Below are 20,343 nucleotides of genomic sequence, written 5' to 3'. Positions count from 1 at the left end.
GGGAGCCGGAAGAAGGTCGGCAAACAGCGGATGTACCGACCTTGAAAAGATGCTCGGACAGGCGCCGAGCCGCCAGTGCCACTGAAGAGCCTGATTGCAGAAATCGTAGTCTGGTTGCGCTGCCTGTATGTTTGGTTCGCGTTCTTCATTTGTCACATGGTGATGCAGTGTGGCCCAGAGTTCAAACATAAAGTTCTTTGGGGTTTCCAAATGGCGATAAAATGTTTATAAATATAAATATATTGCTTTAAAGAATATAGGCCCTATCATGCTGCAACAGTTCCCGAAGGAGCAGGACGCTCATAGTTTTATGGAAAATTCATTGAGTATTAAGTGGAGACAGCAATATACATTTGGTGAGTTAATTTAATATTATGCGTATACATTTCAAATTGTCATAAATTTTATATGTTGTGTTACATATGTTAATTGGTAGATTCGGTTATAGTATGTTCCCGCGCAGGCGTCTGTGGCATGTAAAATTTGGGGGGAAGGTATCAAAGAAAGTGATTTAAATGGTACTACCTAGCCCAACCTGTGTATTAACTTCAATTATATTTCTTACCTTTCTGCTTACCTTTACGGACCCCCTAAGGTATATCAAGAACTCGATTGCAATTGTAGGGTCCGCGCTGGTTCAGTGGTAGAACGTTCACCTCTGGTGCTTGGGGTCCCGGATTATATCCCAGCCATCACCATGTGAAGTTTGTGGTGGGCAAACAGCGTCTGTGTGGGTTTCGTCGGGGTTCTCCCGTTTATTTACACTTTCTTCATTCCACCATTTCATTCATTACTCATCATCACCGTCTTCTTTAGCCTAACCGGCATAACCGTGGGACAAAAAACTTAAGGATTTCACTTAATTTTTTACTTAAAAAAACGAAGGACAGTTAAGAAACTGTAGTACACGATTTTCTTCTTGAAATTGCAAAAGTTTACATGCCTTAGTTTTTAAGGTAAGTGGCTTCTAACTCAACGGCAATGTATTTCTACACAGTGTACGAGAGCTGTATTTTATGTTTAGAACTGGAGCGTTAATAGTATGAAACCATAACAAGTGATATCGAAATATGTATGATTACCAAAGCCCACATGTTTTCACTACCCTCGCTTACGCGTATACCCACCGTCGCTGACGCACTTGTTCCCTTCGAACACACCCCCGCGCGGGTCCACCAGCGTTACCCTGCTTGACTCAGTTATATAGAATTCGTGCTTTTTAGTGGCCAACTAGCACCAGGGGCGGATCCAGGGGGAGCGATCGGGGCGATTGCCCCCCCTTCCAAATTAGGAAACTTTCTTATATATAAATAAAACCCATTCCAGAGTTTGGAGTACTCAAAAGTAGCTCTAAGTAGTAGTATTACAACCTCCCTCCCTCCCCCCAGAAATCCGTCCTGGATCCGCCCCTGACTAGCACAGGTTGGTTTGTGTTTTTTGCACTGTAGTTTGTATGTCCCCAATCTAATATAAAGTAATCGAACGTAACTTAATCTAATCCAACCAAATATAACTGATCGGAGTACGTTTTGGTACTTTTTTTTTTCGATTTTCAAATTGGTTCTGCGATACAACAGTAAATCCCTAAATTTAGGTTAGGTTAGATTAGATAATTTTTAGATTAGGTGCTCTGACGTACTACTAGAGGTGATAGCTTGATTTTGTCTTTTGTGAATAGTTGTTGCATAATAGAGTGAGAAAGTGACCTTTTCTTATGGCTAAAATACTTAATAAAGCGAGGTGGTATACAGGCTGCACTCTTATAATACAATCAAAGGAACGCTATTTCCAAGCAGAAATCCTACTCCAGGGGAAAACGTCAGCGCGAGTGGTACACTGAGAAAATTAATCGGTAACCAACTGGAGGTTAAAGGATAACTTGGCTGCTAGAAGCAGTTAATAATTTTATCTATGCCAGGTGTGATATTTTCATGTCGCCCAGTGGAAATACTTTAGAAGCAATAACAAGGAAATTGGTGAAATAATTAAAATGTTTCATCAATTATTCCGGGTGGTGCGCAGAAAATAAACCTGAACGAACACAAATTCGGATTTGTACATAAGTTTTAAGCCGAAATACCAAAAAGGAAGGTAATTATCTTAGAGAAACGTGGACAATTTCTCATAATGCTTGTGCCATGACAAGGTTTGTGTTCCTTTAGTATTCTCTAGTATTTAGTGTATCTTTAGTAACCTAATAAGATCCACTAGATTATATACTGCAGGACTTGTTTCACATGTGAGCGAAAACTTCCAATTAAAAAAAAAAAGGAGAAATGAGGTAGTGGTTAAACGCTCTTGTGTACAGGTTTACTTGTGGCGCAATACTAAAAAAAAAATGAAAAATTATAATTCTTTCACCAGTTTCTTATTTGTTGTCCCCTAGTCGGTTTCAAATGGGCGGAATATATTTTACTTGGCATAAATAAAATTCAAGGGGACCTCTAGAAGTAATTGTTGAAAAATTATAATTCTTTTACGATTTGCGTATAAATAAGGCTTCCAGATGTCTAGCATAAAAACAGCGCAAAAAAGCACAAAACAATCTGTGCTGGGTGGCCACTAAATAGCACGAATGCTATCGAACCGAGTCAGATAGGGCGAAGCTGGTGGGCCCGCGTCCGAAGGGAGCAGGCACGTCAGCGATAGTGTGTATGCGCAGAAGTGAGGGTAGTGGAAGGAGGTGCGTTTTGAGAATAATACAAGTTTCAACAACACTTGTTGTTGTTTCATACTAGTAACTCTCCACTTGTAAACAAAATACAGGTTCTGCACACTGTGCAGAAATATGATGCCGGTGTACACGGTGCAGAAATAAGCCGCCCGTGGAAAATAACATCTAATAGTGCCATTTTTCATATGCACTCATTTGTTTTATTCGTCGTAAAGCACTTGTAATGGTTTAACATTAGTAAACGTAAGATACACTTGTATTACCTTGTATGTAATTAAGTTACCTGTAGACATTCGTTCCTTATAAACATGCCTTTTCATGGAAGTATTGAATTTTACCTGTAAATCTTCCAAAATGTAGTGCACCAAAACTACACCTGCACCAGACTGTCTTATTTTGATTTTTTGCTGGCCGCGGTGGCTCAGTGGTAGAGCGTTCATCTCTGGTGCATGGGATTCCTGGTTCAAACCCTGCTCCTGTCAAGTGAACTTTGTGGTGGACAAACACCGTGTGCGTGGGTTTTCTCGGGATTCTCACGTTTCATCCCACTTTCTTCATTCCACCATTTTCATTCATCTCTCATCATCACCGTCTCCTTTAGCCTAACCGGCATAACCGTGGGACGTAAAACTCAAATCTTTCATTTTCATTTTCCGAGTGTTAACCCTTTCTCCTGACACTGTTTCACGATGTGTAGGTACAAAAACTTGGACATCGGAAGTTTGAAAACATTAAACAATTTAACATTAACATCTGTAGAAAACCATTAGTGACTACTATTAAAACTTTTTTGAGGAGAAAAGCTCATCATGAACGAGGGTTTGAAAAAACCCGGGCTTTTTTGAAAAAGCCAAACCCACCTGGGCCCATTTTTTCGGGTTTATTCGAGTTTAATTGGGTTTTTTCGGGTTTAATCGTTTTTTCTCGAAATATTTCAATGTTTTTGGGGTAAAAGTGTTAAAATGTGATTTATATTTCAATATTGTCATTGTCACAACTTGCAACAATTTTCTACTCACTGCCGTTTTGAAAAAATGGCCGCCATTTTGATTATTATTTTTTTTTTTTTACATTGGACCACCGAGAAAATCTACACAGCAAATTTATCATATCTTGTGCTTCTACCGTCAAAATTTCAACTTAAAAGACTGAAAATTGCGCTTCGTAGCGTAGATAATCGTTCATTTGACAAAATGGCCGCCATTTTGATATTTTACGTTGGTATGCCGCCAAAATCTAAACAGGAAATTTAGTGTGTCTCGTGCTTGTACTCTGAAAATTTTAACTTAAAAGGCCGAAAGTTGAGTTGATTTTGTGTTTAACGTCCCTTTCAGCAGCGAGGCTATATAAGACGGGACCTACTGATTAAAGTGGAATCCGAACCACGTGAGCTCCCTCCGGGAAGCAAACCCGGGTCACCCACGCCTAAGACGCGTACACTAACCGCTTAGCCATAAAGGAGCTCGGCAGACAAACGAACAAATGTAAAGTTATAGTTTTGTGATTTTTTTTTTTTTTTTTATAGCGTTTCTCAAAGTTATGTTCATTCGATTGAATTCTTATTACAGATGGTTTGTGTTTTAGATATGTTACTCAAATTGACTCCTAGGAGAACATAAAATGTATTTGTTTTGAAACTTTTATCATTTTTGCCCACCTGATCGATTTTACCTGTAGTTTATTTAAGTATATGTGCATTTTATTTGTTCCATTAACAAGGTTTTATTTTAAGATGTAATATTTTGTATTCAGCCGAATACAAAATTCTTAATTGCCAATACAATAGTGTCGCAAAACCCTGACGCGTATCGAAGTTCTATTTCAAAGCAATATAATGCTATCTTCACTAAATATAATATTCTATTTTAATACATCTTTTTGTCTGGTGAGGGACTTAGGGATTTATTGTTTAACTTGCAGCTTCAAGGTAATGTTTCAAAGATTTCTCAAGAAACTCAAATTCCTACCATTGGATATACGGCAGGATTTCTTTTCTTTTCTGATTCTCGTTTGGGGTGGCGACCGTACTGTTGTAATAAAGATTAAGTAAAAGTTAACTGTTTCGACGTAATTGAATTCTTCATCAGTGACTATAGTTTTCATTACTCTTACAGGTTTTCTTGTAACATATAGCGTCTGACATATAGCGTTGAAGCCGGTTCATTGCAACAAGGTCTATTACACTGTGTAGTTTGGTTTGGTTTTGGTGTGATGAAGTATATTTTCGATTGTAATAAATATACGTGATGTGCCAACGCCGTACACATTGAAGAGTATATTTTACAAAGCATTATATTTGTTCTATTTTAGATACTTCATTTATTTCTGGAAGCAAGGGGAAATGTTGCTCAAGAAATACAGAAGTGTTGCAATGGAAGAAGACCCACAGAGAGCAGTAGCGTAGCCAGGATGTGTGTTTGGGGGGGGCAAGTGCTGTTATAGGTACATATGGAACAATTCCAAACAAAAAATATATAAACATAAAAATATATAAAAAATTACAAACATCAAACTACATTGTCGGACCTCTTTGGGGGCCCGGCCTCTCTGGGCCCCCCTTCCCTACGCCACTAACAGAGTATTGACAAAAATCATATGTACTAACATCCTTAAAGATATTTGTGAAGAGTGGTAGGATATATGTGGGAATACAATTTTTTTTTTCCTTTTAGAACGGGTGAATTTCATTCAATCATAACATTTGTAAAAAATTTCCCATTTTAATGCGGTTTATTTCAAATCACACGGGAATTATGGTCATCACTTACCTTTCAAGTGAATATTGAGAATTACGGTTTTGAAATTGATTTTTGTTTTGCCAATATTACCTTAGTCTCCCTATCCCAGTTTTTGTCGTTAAATTCTTTTTTTATTATTACTTCATCTTTTCTATGCAGTGTTGTAAAATTTTCTGTATCTCTCTATATTCTCACAATCCTGATTCTGAGCTATTTAAATTCTACATTACTATTTCATAGGTTTGAAGTTTTCTTCAATTATAAAGACAACTGTTGTTTGATATTGTTCTTAACTTTTTTTTTTTTTTTTTTTTTGCGTGGAATCAGTTAAGAGAGAAAGTGTAATTATATTTCTCAGAGTACAAGCTCCTTAACGGTGAGGTTCAGTACCATCGCCTCCTTTCTTTTCTATCTCATTGATTTGTAGGGGAAGTATTCTTCCTTTTCTTTGAAATGAATAAAATTTTTGATGTTCTGATTTTACTTATTTCTTCTGAATATCTATTTAAATGTCCCTTGCTTTGTCAAAATGATCTTTTAGTATATATAAGTATATTATTATTTAAATTAGATGTCATTTATGAATATTAAAAACATACAACACAGAATTTTATTTCCACAAAGTAAGAGACATTTAAATAGACCTGAAGAAAAATAATAAAAAGTAAAACCCTTAAAATCTCAAAGAAACAGAGGAAGATTTCCTCGTATATATCAATGGGCTAAAAAAGAAAAATGGCTGAGTTATTCAAGACAAAATATGGATAGCAGGAATTCTTAAGAATAATATAGTGCTTTTTTGAACATTGTAATCACCTCATATATATTTGCTTTTCTGATTTTACATACTGTATGAAGGCTATCTGTGTTAAAACTCAATGTTATGGAATGCTACAAATTTCTGTTTTAAAAAAAAAAAAGTAGTAGTACATCCGAAGGTATATTACATATAACTTCTAAATGATGATAAGGTTCATTACATAGGCTAATGTATATAAGTTAATACGATGTGCATTGTATTTTGTTAATACAATTTGGTGTGTTTTTAGTGCTAATATAGACCAGAAAAAATTGTGATCTTCCCTTCATTTATTCTCTTAAAGAATTCCTTTAAAACAAAGGATCTTTGCAAAGTATTATGTTAAAACACTTCATTTTTTATGTAAATGACTTCATTAACCTTTTTTCTCTATATAATGGGTATGCACTATGAGTATACTGTACATGTGGCTGTTTCATTTACGATATAAATTATTTTCTCACATTTTTCTGTTTCATTGTATACAATTAATGTATAAATCATATAGGAACGCATTAAATGAACAATTAGTTACCTACTTAATTATTTTATCGTAATATGATTTCCACTTTTAAAGTGTATTTAAATAAATATTTAAGGCATAGAGTTAGAACTGACAGCTTAGTCGTTAGAACTTGTGTTTAGTGCATTTCAGTGTTTGGTTTCTACGAATATAGTCATGGGTGTAAGCAGACAAGTGATCGCTCCGGCCACTTTTTTTTTTTTTTTTTTTTTTTTAATACCAAAGTTACAACAAATGCAGAGACATTTTGGCTTGGCTGCTTGGATACACGTCTCTGTTTTCCATATATTGACAAACTAACATGGTTACTGTCCACCTTTTTCTTGTTTACTTTAACCTTTTTTTTTTTTTTTTTGCGTGTAGGCTCGGTTGGGAACCGGTCAAAACCCCCACAGCCAAAACCCCCACACTCAAGAAATGTCAAAACGCCCACACGATCGGTCATAACCCCCACACAAATGGACAAATCCCCCAAACGCACGAACGGTCAAAACCCCCACAGCCAAAACCCCCACACTCAAGAAATGTCAAAACGCCCACACGATCGGTCATAACCCCCACACAAATGGACAAATTCCCCAAACGCACGAACGGTCAAAACCCCCACAGCCAAAACCCCCACACTCAAGAAATGTCAAAACGCCCACACGATCGGTCAAAACCCCCACACAAATGGACAAAACAGCCACACATAGCAACGGTCACAATCCCCACATAAATGGACAAAACCCCCACACAAATGGACAAAACTCCCACACAATCGGTCAAATCTCCCACACTCTGAAATGATCCTGGTTGTATGTCTTGCCCTTGTACTTTTTAATAACATTTTTTATTCCACTTAAACCGATGTTGCAACTATTCTTCTTGCACTGTTTTGTAATGACAGAAACACTAAGGTGGGCGTCGTAAAGAGCCGCAACAAAGACGTGCAATCACGGTATTTTCAGAGTGTGGGGGATTTGTCCGATTGTGTGGGGGTTTTGTCCATTTGTGTGGGGGTTTTGTCCATTTATGTGGAGATTGTGACCGTTGCTATGTGTGGGAGTTTTGTCCATTTGTGTGGGGGTTTTGACCGATCGTGTGGGCGTTTTGACATTTCTTTAGTGTGGGGGTTTTGGCTGTGGGGGTTTTGACCGTTCGTGCGTTTGGGGGATTTGTCCATTTGTGTGGGGGTTATGACCGATCGTGTGGGCGTTTTGACATTTCTTGAGTGTGGGGGTTTTGGCTGTGGGGGTTTTGACCGTTCGTGCGTTTGGGGGATTTGTCCATTTGTGTGGGGGTTATGACCGATCGTGTGGGCGTTTTGACATTTCTTGAGTGTGGGGGTTTTGGCTGTGGGGGTTTTGACCTAGACCCGCTCGGTTTGAATCTCTCCGCCACCACATACCTTTTATTACAGTATTTTTATTTATAATTTTTACTTCATTAATTTTTATTTAAATCTCATTTTCCATTGGGAGTGTGACCCCTGTACTTTAAAAAAATTTAGAAAATCATTGACGTTTAAAATCCCTTTCCAATAGTTGATGGGAAAACGACAACCTAAAAAGACCGTATTTCCGACGGATTGCTGCGGCTTTTTTTTTTTTTTTTTTTCGAAGAAAGCGTTTGCAACTAGCAAATTTTGATTGCATAGAACAGTGTTGTTCCTAGTGGTCGTGATAGTGAAAGATGTGCTTTCAGGGGGAAAATGTAGTGACTGTTATAAGTTTTTCACATTAGGCGCACAGACATGTTAATTGAATTATTCTTAACGTTCATTATTAGCTGCTCAGTTGTTATTTTTAGTTCGCTTTTAAGCATTTGTAAGTCATTCCCAGATACTTTTCCTCTATATAGCACTTAAATCGTACTGAGAATTGTAGAAATGTACTGCGTATGTACCGAGTGCAATATTACTGGTGGGGGGGGGGGCCGCGGTGGCTCAGTGGTAGAGCGTTCACCTCTGGTGTTAGGGGTCTCGGGTTCAAACCCTACTCCCGCCAAATGAACCTTGTGGTGGACAAACACCGTATGCGTGGGTTTTCTCGGGGTTCTCCCGTTTCCTCCCACTTTCTTCATTCCACCATTTCATTCATTATTCATCATCACCGTCTCCTTTAGCCTAACCGGCATAACCGTGGGACGTAAAATTAAAGATTTCATTTCATTTTTATTACTGGTGGGAATCCGCCATGATTTTCATTGCAGTGCTACGCATCTTTTCTGCTGTCTGTCGACTGGTCGGAAAGGCAACTTTCCACCGGCGGCGCTGGCGCATTTTATGCGCCTTTCCGGTTGTTTGCCGACTGCTCGAAAGGACCTCTTTTCGATGTCAGCTTCTCAATTCTCCCACAGGCGGCATTCGACCTCTTGCCGCAGTCGAAAAGTAGCCCTTTGCCGACTGGATATCAACCCTTCAGGAAGGCAAAATTTTCACCACTTTTTAGAGTAGCTTTGCCTAAGTTTGCCTCCGTGCTATGATTTCTCATGAAGGGCACAATTGCTAGTTCTGAAAGTATATAATACTTCCATGTCCCATTCAATTTCTTGTTTTTTGGCTGAAAGTGCTACAAAAAAGCAAAAAGAACAAATTTTGTACTGGGACACACAAAAAAATGCAAGTATTATACTTCAAGAACTTCCAAGGGTGCTCCTTGTCGAGAAATCATAGCATGGAGGAAGACTTAGGCAAGACTAATGTAAAAGCTGATGAAAATTTTGCCTTCCTGAAGCGTTGATTTCCAGTCGGCAAAGGGCCACTTTTCGACGGCGGCAAGAAGTCGGATGCCGCCAGTGGGAGAATCGGGAAGCCGACGTCGAAAAGAGGTCCTTTCCAGCAGTCGGCAAACAGCCGGAAAGGCGCATAAAATGCGCCGGCGCCGCCGTCGAACAGTTGACTTGCCGAGCAGTCGGCAAACAGCCGGAAATGAGCATTAAATGGGCCGGCGCCGCCGTCGGAAAGTTGCCTTGCCGAGCAGTCGGCAAACAGCCGGAAATGAGCATTAAATGCGCCGGCGTCGGAAAGTTGCCTTGCCGAGCAGTCGGCAAACAGCCGTAAAGGTGCAGTAAATGCGCCGGCGCCGCCGTCGAAAATAGGCCGGCATAAGGAGTCGGCAGAGGGTCGGAAAGAGGTCTTTCCGACTGTTTTGCCGACTCTGGCGGTCGGCAAAGGGCATTATTTTTTACGATTTTCGACCGCTTGCCGCCTCGGCAAAAGGTCGGCAATTTTGAACAAGTAGATCGTCGTGCCGCCGCGGACGGGTGCCGGCGGCCTGCCACCGTCGACGGCGGCAATCCCTCTTGCCAACCGCGGCATCCTGATGGGGTGAAGTTTTTCATTATTTGATTTTGTAGGTAGAACTTAGGGGAGGGGAGGGAGTAAATATATGAAAATGAATAAAACTTAATAACTCTTGAACCACCCGACAATCTCGATCAAATTTTCAACATAGATAAGGTTCAGACCTGGGATGGTTTCATCATTTTACTTTGACGGCACAATATAGGGAGGGGAAGAGTGACATATGTAAAAAAAAAAATATAAAGAATAAAAAATAAAAGTGACTGTCTTTGTGACTTTATCACGCTTAAACCACCGAACCTATCTTAGTCAAATTATCAACATATATGACGTTCGAAAATGGGGTGTTTTTTCATCATATCCCTTTTACGGTAGAACTTACGGTAGGAGGTGGGAAGGGGAGAGAGATATAAAAATAAATAAAACTTAATAACGCTTGAACTACCTGACCGATTTCGATCAAATTTTCAGCATAGATGACGTTCGAGCCTGGAAAGATATTTTCGCAATACTTTCCCTTTGACGGTAGAACCTAGCGGAGGGGTAGGGAAGGGGAGATTAATAATATAAAAATAAATAGAACTTAACTCTTGAACCTTCCAACCCATCTCTATCAAATTTTCAACATATATGACATTCAGGCCTGGAATAATTTTTATCATGCCGTGCCCCGCAACATTCAGAAGGGAGAGGGATAAATAAAAATCAACGAAAATGATCAATATCAAAGAGCGCTTTAGTAATAGTAAAAACGGAACATATTACTATTTTTCCTTAATTAAACCCAGCGAAATCGGGGTTTGTCTTAGATTCGGGGACGTTCGAGTAATTATAGAGAAATTCTTAATTAAAGATATTATTATCGTGTTATTCAAACTACTTTGCTAGCCATAAATATTTTAAATTTTGTATCATATTCAATCATTCAAACAACAATAGTGTCCTGCGCTGGTGCAGGACGTGCGAGTTTGCTAGTCGATATTAATGTTAGTCATTTTTCATCACTTTTATAAATTACTCCTCCCACTCCCACTCCTAGACGTGCTAAGGGATGTTGCCTCCACAGTACTCTTTTCCGAATTGTAAATAGTATGTTACCAAGATTGGTTGAAATTCCTCTAGGTGTTTCAGAGTTACGCTAGGATATACATGTATGCATATATACAAATAGACAAGCTGAAATGCCCGTTTTCTGCACGGGAAAAATAGGTAAGTATATTTATTTTATTTTGTCTTATTTTACATGGAGAAGTATGGGCTAATTATGAATTGCCTCCAACTTGACAATCCAATGATCAGGATTAACATTACGAAACGAGTATTTATAGAATAATATTGAAATGGCACACACCTACAGATACAAATACAAAAATTATTGTACATAATACAATAATGTATAAAATATGAATTTTTACGCACTATAGTAAATAATGCAACAAACAAAAGTTACACTCATAATCACATATACACATAGATTACTACAAACATTTAATATATTCACATACATTTAGAGAATAAAAGAACAAATGAAAGGTAAGGAGAATAAAAGTCAGCATTTTTGCTAGGTATCAATGAGCCTAGAGACACTAATAGAGGGCCTGTTCAACCAAATTCTTAAATAGATTGATTGAGTGAGATTTGTTTGTGTTGAGTGGCAAGTCATTCCATGCGCGAATAACGAATGCAAAGAACGCATTAGAGCAGTGGTCTTCAATCTTTTTCATATGGCGGACCATTTTCATATTCATAAAAGACTGCCGGGCCGCACGGTTCCGGTCAAATAAACAAAGTAATTGCAATATATATTCAGTATTTTATTCAGTAATAAAAAATGCTCCTTGTTTTTAAACATAAATGCAAATTGACAAGTAGAAAGTTCAATTGCAAATCGTAAATTACTCGTAACAGTTGAAACGGACAGTGTAAAGTTTTTCTAAATTATTAATTACTATAAATAATATATAAGAAACAAATATAGTTAAACCTGTTCTAACTAAAAATTATTTTTCCCAAAAGTTATTTGTATTTTCAGTGAGAACATTGAAATTGATTTTTCTTTACTAAAATATCAATATTTGTCATACATTTACTACTCTTTTTTTTTTTTTCAGACAACGTAAGTGAAGATTGACAAGTTGAAAGCTCACACACAAATTGTATAGTTCTTGCAACAACAGAAACTATATTAAATTCTAAATTATTAATTATTGTATATACATCTAACATAGGAAACAAGCATAATGAAACTTTTTCATGTCAAACTAAAAATAATTTCTCCACTCACACACACATACACAAATTGTCATTTTTACAATCAGTGAGAACTCTGTGATTGCATGTTTTTCACTAGCATGTCAATATTTGCCTTGAAATTGGATGTACATCAGTCATTCGATTGCGTAACTTTGATTTCACATTTTTTATTTTGGAAAAGAGCTGTTCACATGCATAAGTTGTACCAAACAGAGAGGTAATAAAAAGGGCATGATTGTATAAAACTGGGAATTCATGGTCTTTCACATATTTGGAGTAAAACTCTATCAGGTCCACAGGGTTGAATTTTCCTTTGAGTTCAGTACTACACTGCATCTCAATTAGTTCCATTTGCATGTTGCCTGGGGCACTTTCGACATCTACAGTGAATGGGCTGGAGAATATGTGAAACATGTTGCTCTGTGACCGGAAATCTTGAAATCTTGTAGAGAATTCATGCCTTAGCGCTGACACAGCTTCAGCATACTTCTCACTGTCTTGAACCTTCTGCTACGACAGCGCTGGAAAGTGTGTGAGATCGCCATTTCTAAGCTGATTTTCCCACAGGCGTAGTTTGAATTCAAAAGCTTTCACATGGTCATAAAGATGAGTTACCAAGTTGTTCTTCCCTTGGAGTTTAGTGTTCAAATCGTTGAGGTGCGTTGCAATGTCCGTGAGATAGGCTAAATCAGCCATCTAGACCGGATCATTGAACTGTTCAAGTTCATTACCTTTACTAGTCATGAATTCACTTATCTCATCCTTAAGGTCAATAACTCTTTTAAGCACTTTACCTGCACTGAGCCAACGAATTTCTGTAAAGTAGAGCATGTCACCGTATTCTGAATCCAAATCACTAAGGAAGACTTGGAACTGTCTGTAATTCAGTCCTCGTGATCTTATAAAGTTCACAATTTTAATAACGTCTTTCATAATTTCCTTGAAACCTGCACTTTTGGCGCACAAATTTTCCTGGTGCAGAATGCAATGATAGAATACAATATGTTCGTTTCCACGCGCACTTGCCTCATTACGTAATAATGTCACAAAACCTTCATTCTTGCCAATCATTGCGGGAGCCACGTCAGTAGTAACACCAGAGATATTTTTAAGGTTTAAGTGTATCGCTCCATGGACAACAAGACGACCTTAAAAACATCACTGCCTTTCGTGGTACCTTTTAAAGGAAAAAGCTCCTCACAAACGCTAAAGTTTTTTTGTAATACCTCTGACGAAGATAGCTAATTGCGCTGTATCAGATACATCACAACTTTCATCAACAGCCAGTAAGTAATAAACGAACTGAGAAGCATGTTCTTTAAGTGAATTTTCGATATCCCCTGCCAGTTCTTCTACTCTTCTTCCCACAGTAACACCAGCCAAACTCACTTTGGAAAACATTTTCTTTCTATCAGGACACAGAACAGCTCCTGCTACCATGCAGTCTTCCACAAATTCCCCATCAGCAAAAGGTTTTGACCGTGTAGCAATTTCTTGGGCTATGATATAACGTACTTTTGCAATGGAGTCATGTTCGGAATTACATCTTGTAAATGTGCTTTGCTGATCTCGGAGTTTCTTCTTCAATTCTGCAACTTTATTCACACAAAATTGTCCTTGGAATTCTTCAAATTGGAAAGCGTGATTTGTTTCGTAATGTCTCTTCAGATTGTATTCCTTCATAGAAGACAACGAGTCAGTACAAATTAAACACACTTGTTTGTCTTTCACACTCACAAAAAAAAAAAAAAAAAAAAAAAAAAAAAACATTTTCGTCCATTTTTCTTGAAAAACTCTATGTTCGTCTGTAATCTTACGCTTTTTGCTACAGCTAGCCATTATTGTGCAACTGCACGGAAATAAAAAAATCTCACACACAAGCAAACAATACACGCAAGTGAACTAGTCAAACAAATGAGCAGCAAATGATTTAATAGGGGAGGACCGCGAGGAGGGCGAGTCCAGTCACTTTGGCGGGGGGGGGGATCAATCGGCCCGATAGACTTCACATGTGCAGTGTTGCAGCCCCTGCGTGTTTCGAATTATTAAGGTCCGACAGCATATTTCCATTCTAAACATTGTTTGAAATATTACTGTCTGGGGGAAAGAAGAGATCATTGGCTCGTTCCAGTCAATTCCTAACTACAGGTAGTTAAAGTTTTTTTTCTTTTGGTTTGGATACAGTTACTATTAATGCGGAAATGGAATTTACGGCCTTGTGTTTCTAAAAATGGAAACAATAAGAAAGGGGGGATGTAATTATGTGGCAGAATTGTCTGAAAAAAGTTAAAAATCTTGGCTCGGTCCTCCTTTGTATTTCAATTTAAAACATAAGGTGGTCGCTTTATAGAAGTACAACGGTGTTAATCCAGTTTTCACATCATAAGGAAATATATTTGAGAGAACAAGCCAAACTTGAACTATCCTGCTGTCAGGAATTGACTGGAATGAACCAAGGTTCTCATCTACCTCCAGACAGTATAGCTCAAATAATGTACAGAATGGAAATATGTGGCTCGGCAAGAGTCATAATAATTCAAAAATTTATGATTTCTCTTTTAGCAGTTTCTCCTAAACGGAAGGTGATGAAATTTAATTTTCATGATTACAGGTAATATTTTAGTGGGCCGCGGGTTGAAGACCTCTGCATTAGAGTATTATTTCGAAGAGTGTAGTGGAAGAAAAAGGAGTATTTTAAACTTGGTCTTGTATTGTGGTCGTGATGAGCCTTTAATGATTACAATCATTGAAGTAACTAGGAAGATTGTTGAAAGTGTAAACTAGGGATGGCCACATTTTTTCGAAAAATACTTTTTCGAAAAATGGCTTTTTCGAAAACGAAAAACGAAAAATTTTTCGAAAAACGAAAAATTTTTCGAAAAACGAAAAACGAAAAATTTTTCGAAAAACGAAAAATTTTTCGAAAAACGAAAAACGAAAAATTTTTCGAAAAACGAAAAACGAAAAGTTTTTCGAAAAACGAAAAACGAAATTTTTTTCGGAAAACGAAAAACGAAAAACAATCGAAACAGAAGGACAAAGTTTGGAGATGGAACACGAAGGGACGAAACGAAACTGAAGAGAAATTTGTAGTTGCGAAAGAGCAACATTTCTTTCCCTGCCTGGTTTGATTGCAGTTGTAAACAATAGAAAATAAACGCATCATTACATACAGATAAGCTTTACTCCTGGACTGAAATTGAATAGTATCTTATTTCGCTGATGCGGCGTGTTCTAATCGTAATAGCTATTTGAGACTGCTTTTATCTCGTACTCGCCTTTGCTGATACGGTACGTGGTTTCATATTCGCTGTGACTGCATATTTTGGTAACAATAAAAGATTGTTGTTTGGAGAAAGGACACGTGTCCTACGATATCAACACTTCTGATATGTTTATTGGCCTAGTGGGAGAAGCATTAGTTCGTTATGAGGAATACCCAACCGACGTTCATTATATCAGTTACCAGCGCAGAGCTTGTTTCGAACTAACTGCAAGAAGATATTTTCGGGAAGTATTTACAATGGGAAAGTCAAATATATGGGAACATTTCACTCGTGAAAAGGGTGGTGTTTCTTCAAAATGCAATTACTGTCAAAGTATTATCCACAATCGAAATTCAACAACTGGCTTGTGGTACCATTTAAGATCACGACACGTTGGTGTTATACAGGAAACATCAAGACAGCAGTCACTGGAAGAGATTATTGAGGCCGAGGGTGATCCAGAGATGAAGCCACAAAAGAAACAGAGGTAAGTGGTTGTATATAAGGTCTACATATCTATTGGTGTCATTTGAAGCTTCTACCTTCCTCCCCGAGTGGGGTAGTTAAGATTTATTTAGGGGACACTCGTGTTTAACACTCTTAGGGTAAAAATGAAAAATAACGTGACACGAACACACTTAGTGGACTATTTATCTTTACACTCTTGTAACTTTTAGAATAATATAAAAAGAAAAAAGGCTGAAATTTTGTTACAAACTAAGGATGCTACAGTATCACGAACATCCACAAAGATCCAAATGTTTTAGGCTTCTATAACAGTAATTAATAACATGGACGGGCATGCACATCCACAGTACATTAGTGTTACATACTATGATCATGATATGATTTATTTCAAATAAATAGGTACAAAAAGTTGTCATCATAGGTATTCTGCCATTATTGGCAAGTTACTTACCGCAAATGAGAAGCTTCCATGCTACTTAGTCTTCATGTAAGGGGTTGCAATTTGACTTTTTTTCCCGAAAGATTTTATTTCGATAACTGCTTGGATGAGTATCATATCCAACAACATAAAAGGTTTTCAACGGACGTAAAGATAATAAAGCAGTTTACAGCAATTTGATATCTCAAACTGATCTGGAGATATGATACACATTGGTAAAGTTTGCAACACTGGTTAAAATTATGTAATTGCAAGAATTTATTGTAATTACAAGTACCAAAATCTGTTTCTGTAATGTTATAAAAGTATAGAGGATCAAGATAATTACAAACAATCCCCAAATACGTCATTTTTAGGAGTATCGCTATCAGTATTCACGTTTTTCATACCCCCTGAACGATTTGAGATATCAAATTGTTGTAAAGGCTCTGAGAAGTTTACGTCTTTTGAGAATCACCTACGTGATTAGACGTTCTATTTATGTAAGAAATTTTTCGAAAAAATCTAATTTTCAATTTCTTGTATTCATTCGAAATAAGCCATGGTCATAGTATTCGACACTAAGGTACTTCGGGTTTGCATTTCACCGTCTGTCTCACTTCTATTCATAGACAGATCAAGGGGGGAAAGGTCATTCACCTCCCTGAGTTTCACAATCACCAGTGCTGCAAAAGTCGGTGAGAGAGAAAATAGAATCTTTCACTACCTTCTTTCCTCACCGTTGAGTTCGTCCTGAATCCGCCTATGCTTTTATTAATACTATTAACATATGCCAACATATTGGACCGAAATCCGGACGTTGACACATACAATTTTATCCACACATAACTCAATGTATTAATAACCATATTAGCATGGGGGCAATTTGAAGAGTTTTCTCATAGTAAACTTAACCATTTAAATTTTAGGTAGAGCAAATAATTAGTTAAGATGGATGAATTAGATTGTAGAAATAAAAGTAAAGATATCAGATTAGAATATTACCCAAATCTGGTGCTGAGGCCTTACGTTAAAATTTATAATAGCTGTCATATGAATTTTGAAGATAGGATAAGAATTAAACGAATTTTGAGACAAGGTCGAATAATAAAGTGTGATATCAATTAATAACCAGCATTGTACTCACCCAGACTTTGACGAGTGAAAATTTGAGATGTCGATCCTTCCAGTCAGACGGTCACTTCAGAACTCTCTTTGAGTTCCCTACTCTTTTTCCACCTACCTTTTCTTTCTAGTTTTGGTAGCGTCATTTCTTCCGCTTACCATTACATTTTTAGACTTACTTCATAACGTGAAGTGGGGAAGTGTTATTATTTCCTTGATACATTGCTACGTAACATATTTTTATATTTCCTATTTAGAAGAATGTTTTAACTAGACATAGTTTTAAATTATTATGAGACTTCCTTGATTTCTTTGCATGTGTGAATGACCTACAGCACCAGACTGGGAATTGGATTTTATTTGCAGTTAATATAACAAGGTTTACAAAATATTGAAGTCAAAACCAATAAAATATTAATCGCCCTTCACCAAAATGCTTTAGTCATATTACATTCCTCCCCGCTTGGATATTCGGCATTTCCAATGTCGATATAAATATTTAAAAATCAAAGTAACACCAAAACCCTAAAAAATTGAATATATGTATATGACGTTTTGTTAAAGTAAAATTCAGTTTGTGGCAAGCTAAAATAAATGAATTATAAAACACTGCTTAGTCCCAGATAATCATATCAAACGTAGAAAGAAAGACGTTATGATTACGTTTGCATATTGCAAGGTCAGTAATACAGTCACAAGAATATGCATGCGTCCTTGCAATGTCACATGTAAAAAAATCTCCACACAGCAAAACAGAATATAGGTCAGTTATACATTGTTTGTGTTCTGTGATGGAGTGAATTGTATTTGTTTTTAAGATTTGTTCGCTGATATATTGGTAAGTAATTATTTATATCATTATATAAAACAAAAATTCACTTGTTTTTTTTATATACACTGATTGTATGTTATGTGAATTTTTCACTGATGTTCGCAACTGTACTACACTAAATAATTGTGAATATATGTATATATGTGTATAAGTAACATGAAGATAATCATAATTATATCCATCACCAAATTATTCGTGAATTCACTCTCACTTTTCTTTTTGCTAGAATTTAAAAATATGCACTAAAATCACCACACTATTCACATAATTATATATATAACATTTCACTATTGATACGACATTATTTCACACATAATCACTTAACACTGTTCATTTTCACACATAGATCTGGGGGAGGGAAAATCACACTAGGGGGGGTTCAGATGAGTATTTCCTGGTTCATCCTATTTCCAGTGGATATGGCAGGAATCCAGATGTGTTCTCTTCCGTTGTACTTGTTGAAATTTTTAGTGTCCATGGAAAATATATTGATGGAATTTAGTAGTTAAATATCGTCTTGATGTAAAGGATGATTATTTATTAGCATATGGTATGTCGACATAGCCGTCTTGAAATATATTCTTTAAAGTCAATGGTTGGCGATTTGTAATTTCAAAACTGTGGGGATGTCTTAGAGTACATGCATGCTGGTTTGATTGACACGACACAAATTCGACTTAAGAAGAAATATTTGAAGTATAGTTGGAATAAGTAACTATGTAATTTAAACCATGAACGTGCAGAGAAATATTATCTGAAGAGAAATTAGGAATGTTTTGATTTTGTTCATTTTCGTAGTAGATATCATCATATATAGGGTCTAGTTGAGGTAAAGATGGGATTTGGATAGAACTAATTTTCTGCTGTGGCTGTTGATTTACATTTTCTGAAGATTTTCTGCATTGAAAGTAAATAAAAATGGCTAACATAAGGAGAATTAAGATAGAAATGACAGTGAATATAATTATATAGAATATTGCGAAGTTCATGTTGATTATTTGCCTATAAAGGAAAACAGAAGAAAATGCTATATAATTTTAGTATGGGAGTTTAATGAATAGATTTATAATTACATAAGACACAATATATATTTGTTTCATATGCGCATACACACTTCCAAAAATTTGCTTTGCGAATACCTTTTTGTGTACCACTTTTTTTTGTCCAGTTTGATGTCTTGGTCTCGCTTTGCAAGAAATTGATATTCAAAACTGGAATTTTTCTTTAAAAAATAATAGTCTGTCTTTGGATTTGCTTTGCAAATCATGTTATGACTATTATTTGATTACTTCAGTAATATATAATCTAAGTTTCTATCATCATGTTGCAATGATATTTTTCGTATAAGGAAACCTTTATACACTATTCGTTTGCACGTGCTTAAAATCGTTTAAAGTTTCTTCATTATGTAAATGTAATTTCGTATTTATATTCGATAACTCCCTATTAATTTTAAATAATTTTATAGATAAAAATATGATAATGAGAGGTGACAGTACAGCACTTGTAATAGATATTATTAATAGCAACGACATTGGGTCATTAGAAATTTGTAAAGATGGAGTGTAGGCATTTACAGTTATATTTTCTATTTGCTGCGCTAAAGATTCCAACTTATTCGAAAAAGTATCCATATGAGGAGAAAATGGGGGATAAGTGATGTTAGGTATTAACATTTTGTGAGTTAAATTTAAAGTGCGTCGTGAATCAAGAATTTGATCGGCTATTGTTATGGATTCAAAATCTTCGTACACGAAAAATGAAGCATTTTCATGATTGACGTTGACACTGCTATAGGCTGGTTTTCCGTGTATCCTTTTAATTAGGTGACCATTTACATTTGTGGAGAGAATTATTCCCAAAGGAGTATGCTTGAAAATAAACTTAGCATTTGTTTCTCTGGTTTGCATTTCACAAAATTCTGTAGAATTATGAAACAATAAGTTTGATAAACATTTCGC

At 36.6% G+C, this 20,343-nt stretch overlaps 2 protein-coding genes across 2 annotated transcripts; both read right to left on the bottom strand.

Annotated features, from left to right (window-relative positions):
* Positions 1-12,969: 12,969 nt before the first annotated feature.
* LOC145661058 (general transcription factor II-I repeat domain-containing protein 2B-like) lies at positions 12,970-13,344 on the bottom strand. Its single transcript, XM_081726496.1, has one exon. It carries the CDS (start codon positions 13,342-13,344, stop codon positions 12,970-12,972), a length of 375 nt encoding a protein of 124 aa, XP_081582622.1.
* Positions 13,345-13,479: 135 nt separating this feature from the next.
* LOC145661057 (general transcription factor II-I repeat domain-containing protein 2-like) lies at positions 13,480-13,956 on the bottom strand. Its single transcript, XM_081726495.1, has one exon. It carries the CDS (start codon positions 13,954-13,956, stop codon positions 13,480-13,482), a length of 477 nt encoding a protein of 158 aa, XP_081582621.1.
* Between the last annotated feature and the right edge of the window lie 6,387 nt (positions 13,957-20,343).

Source organism: Thermobia domestica, chromosome 9 (genome assembly GCF_964235325.1).
Source record: "Thermobia domestica chromosome 9, izTheDome1.hap1.1, whole genome shotgun sequence".
Classification (NCBI taxonomy): Eukaryota; Metazoa; Arthropoda; class Insecta; order Zygentoma; family Lepismatidae; genus Thermobia; species Thermobia domestica.
This window is presented reverse-complemented; position numbering and strand designations above follow the sequence as displayed.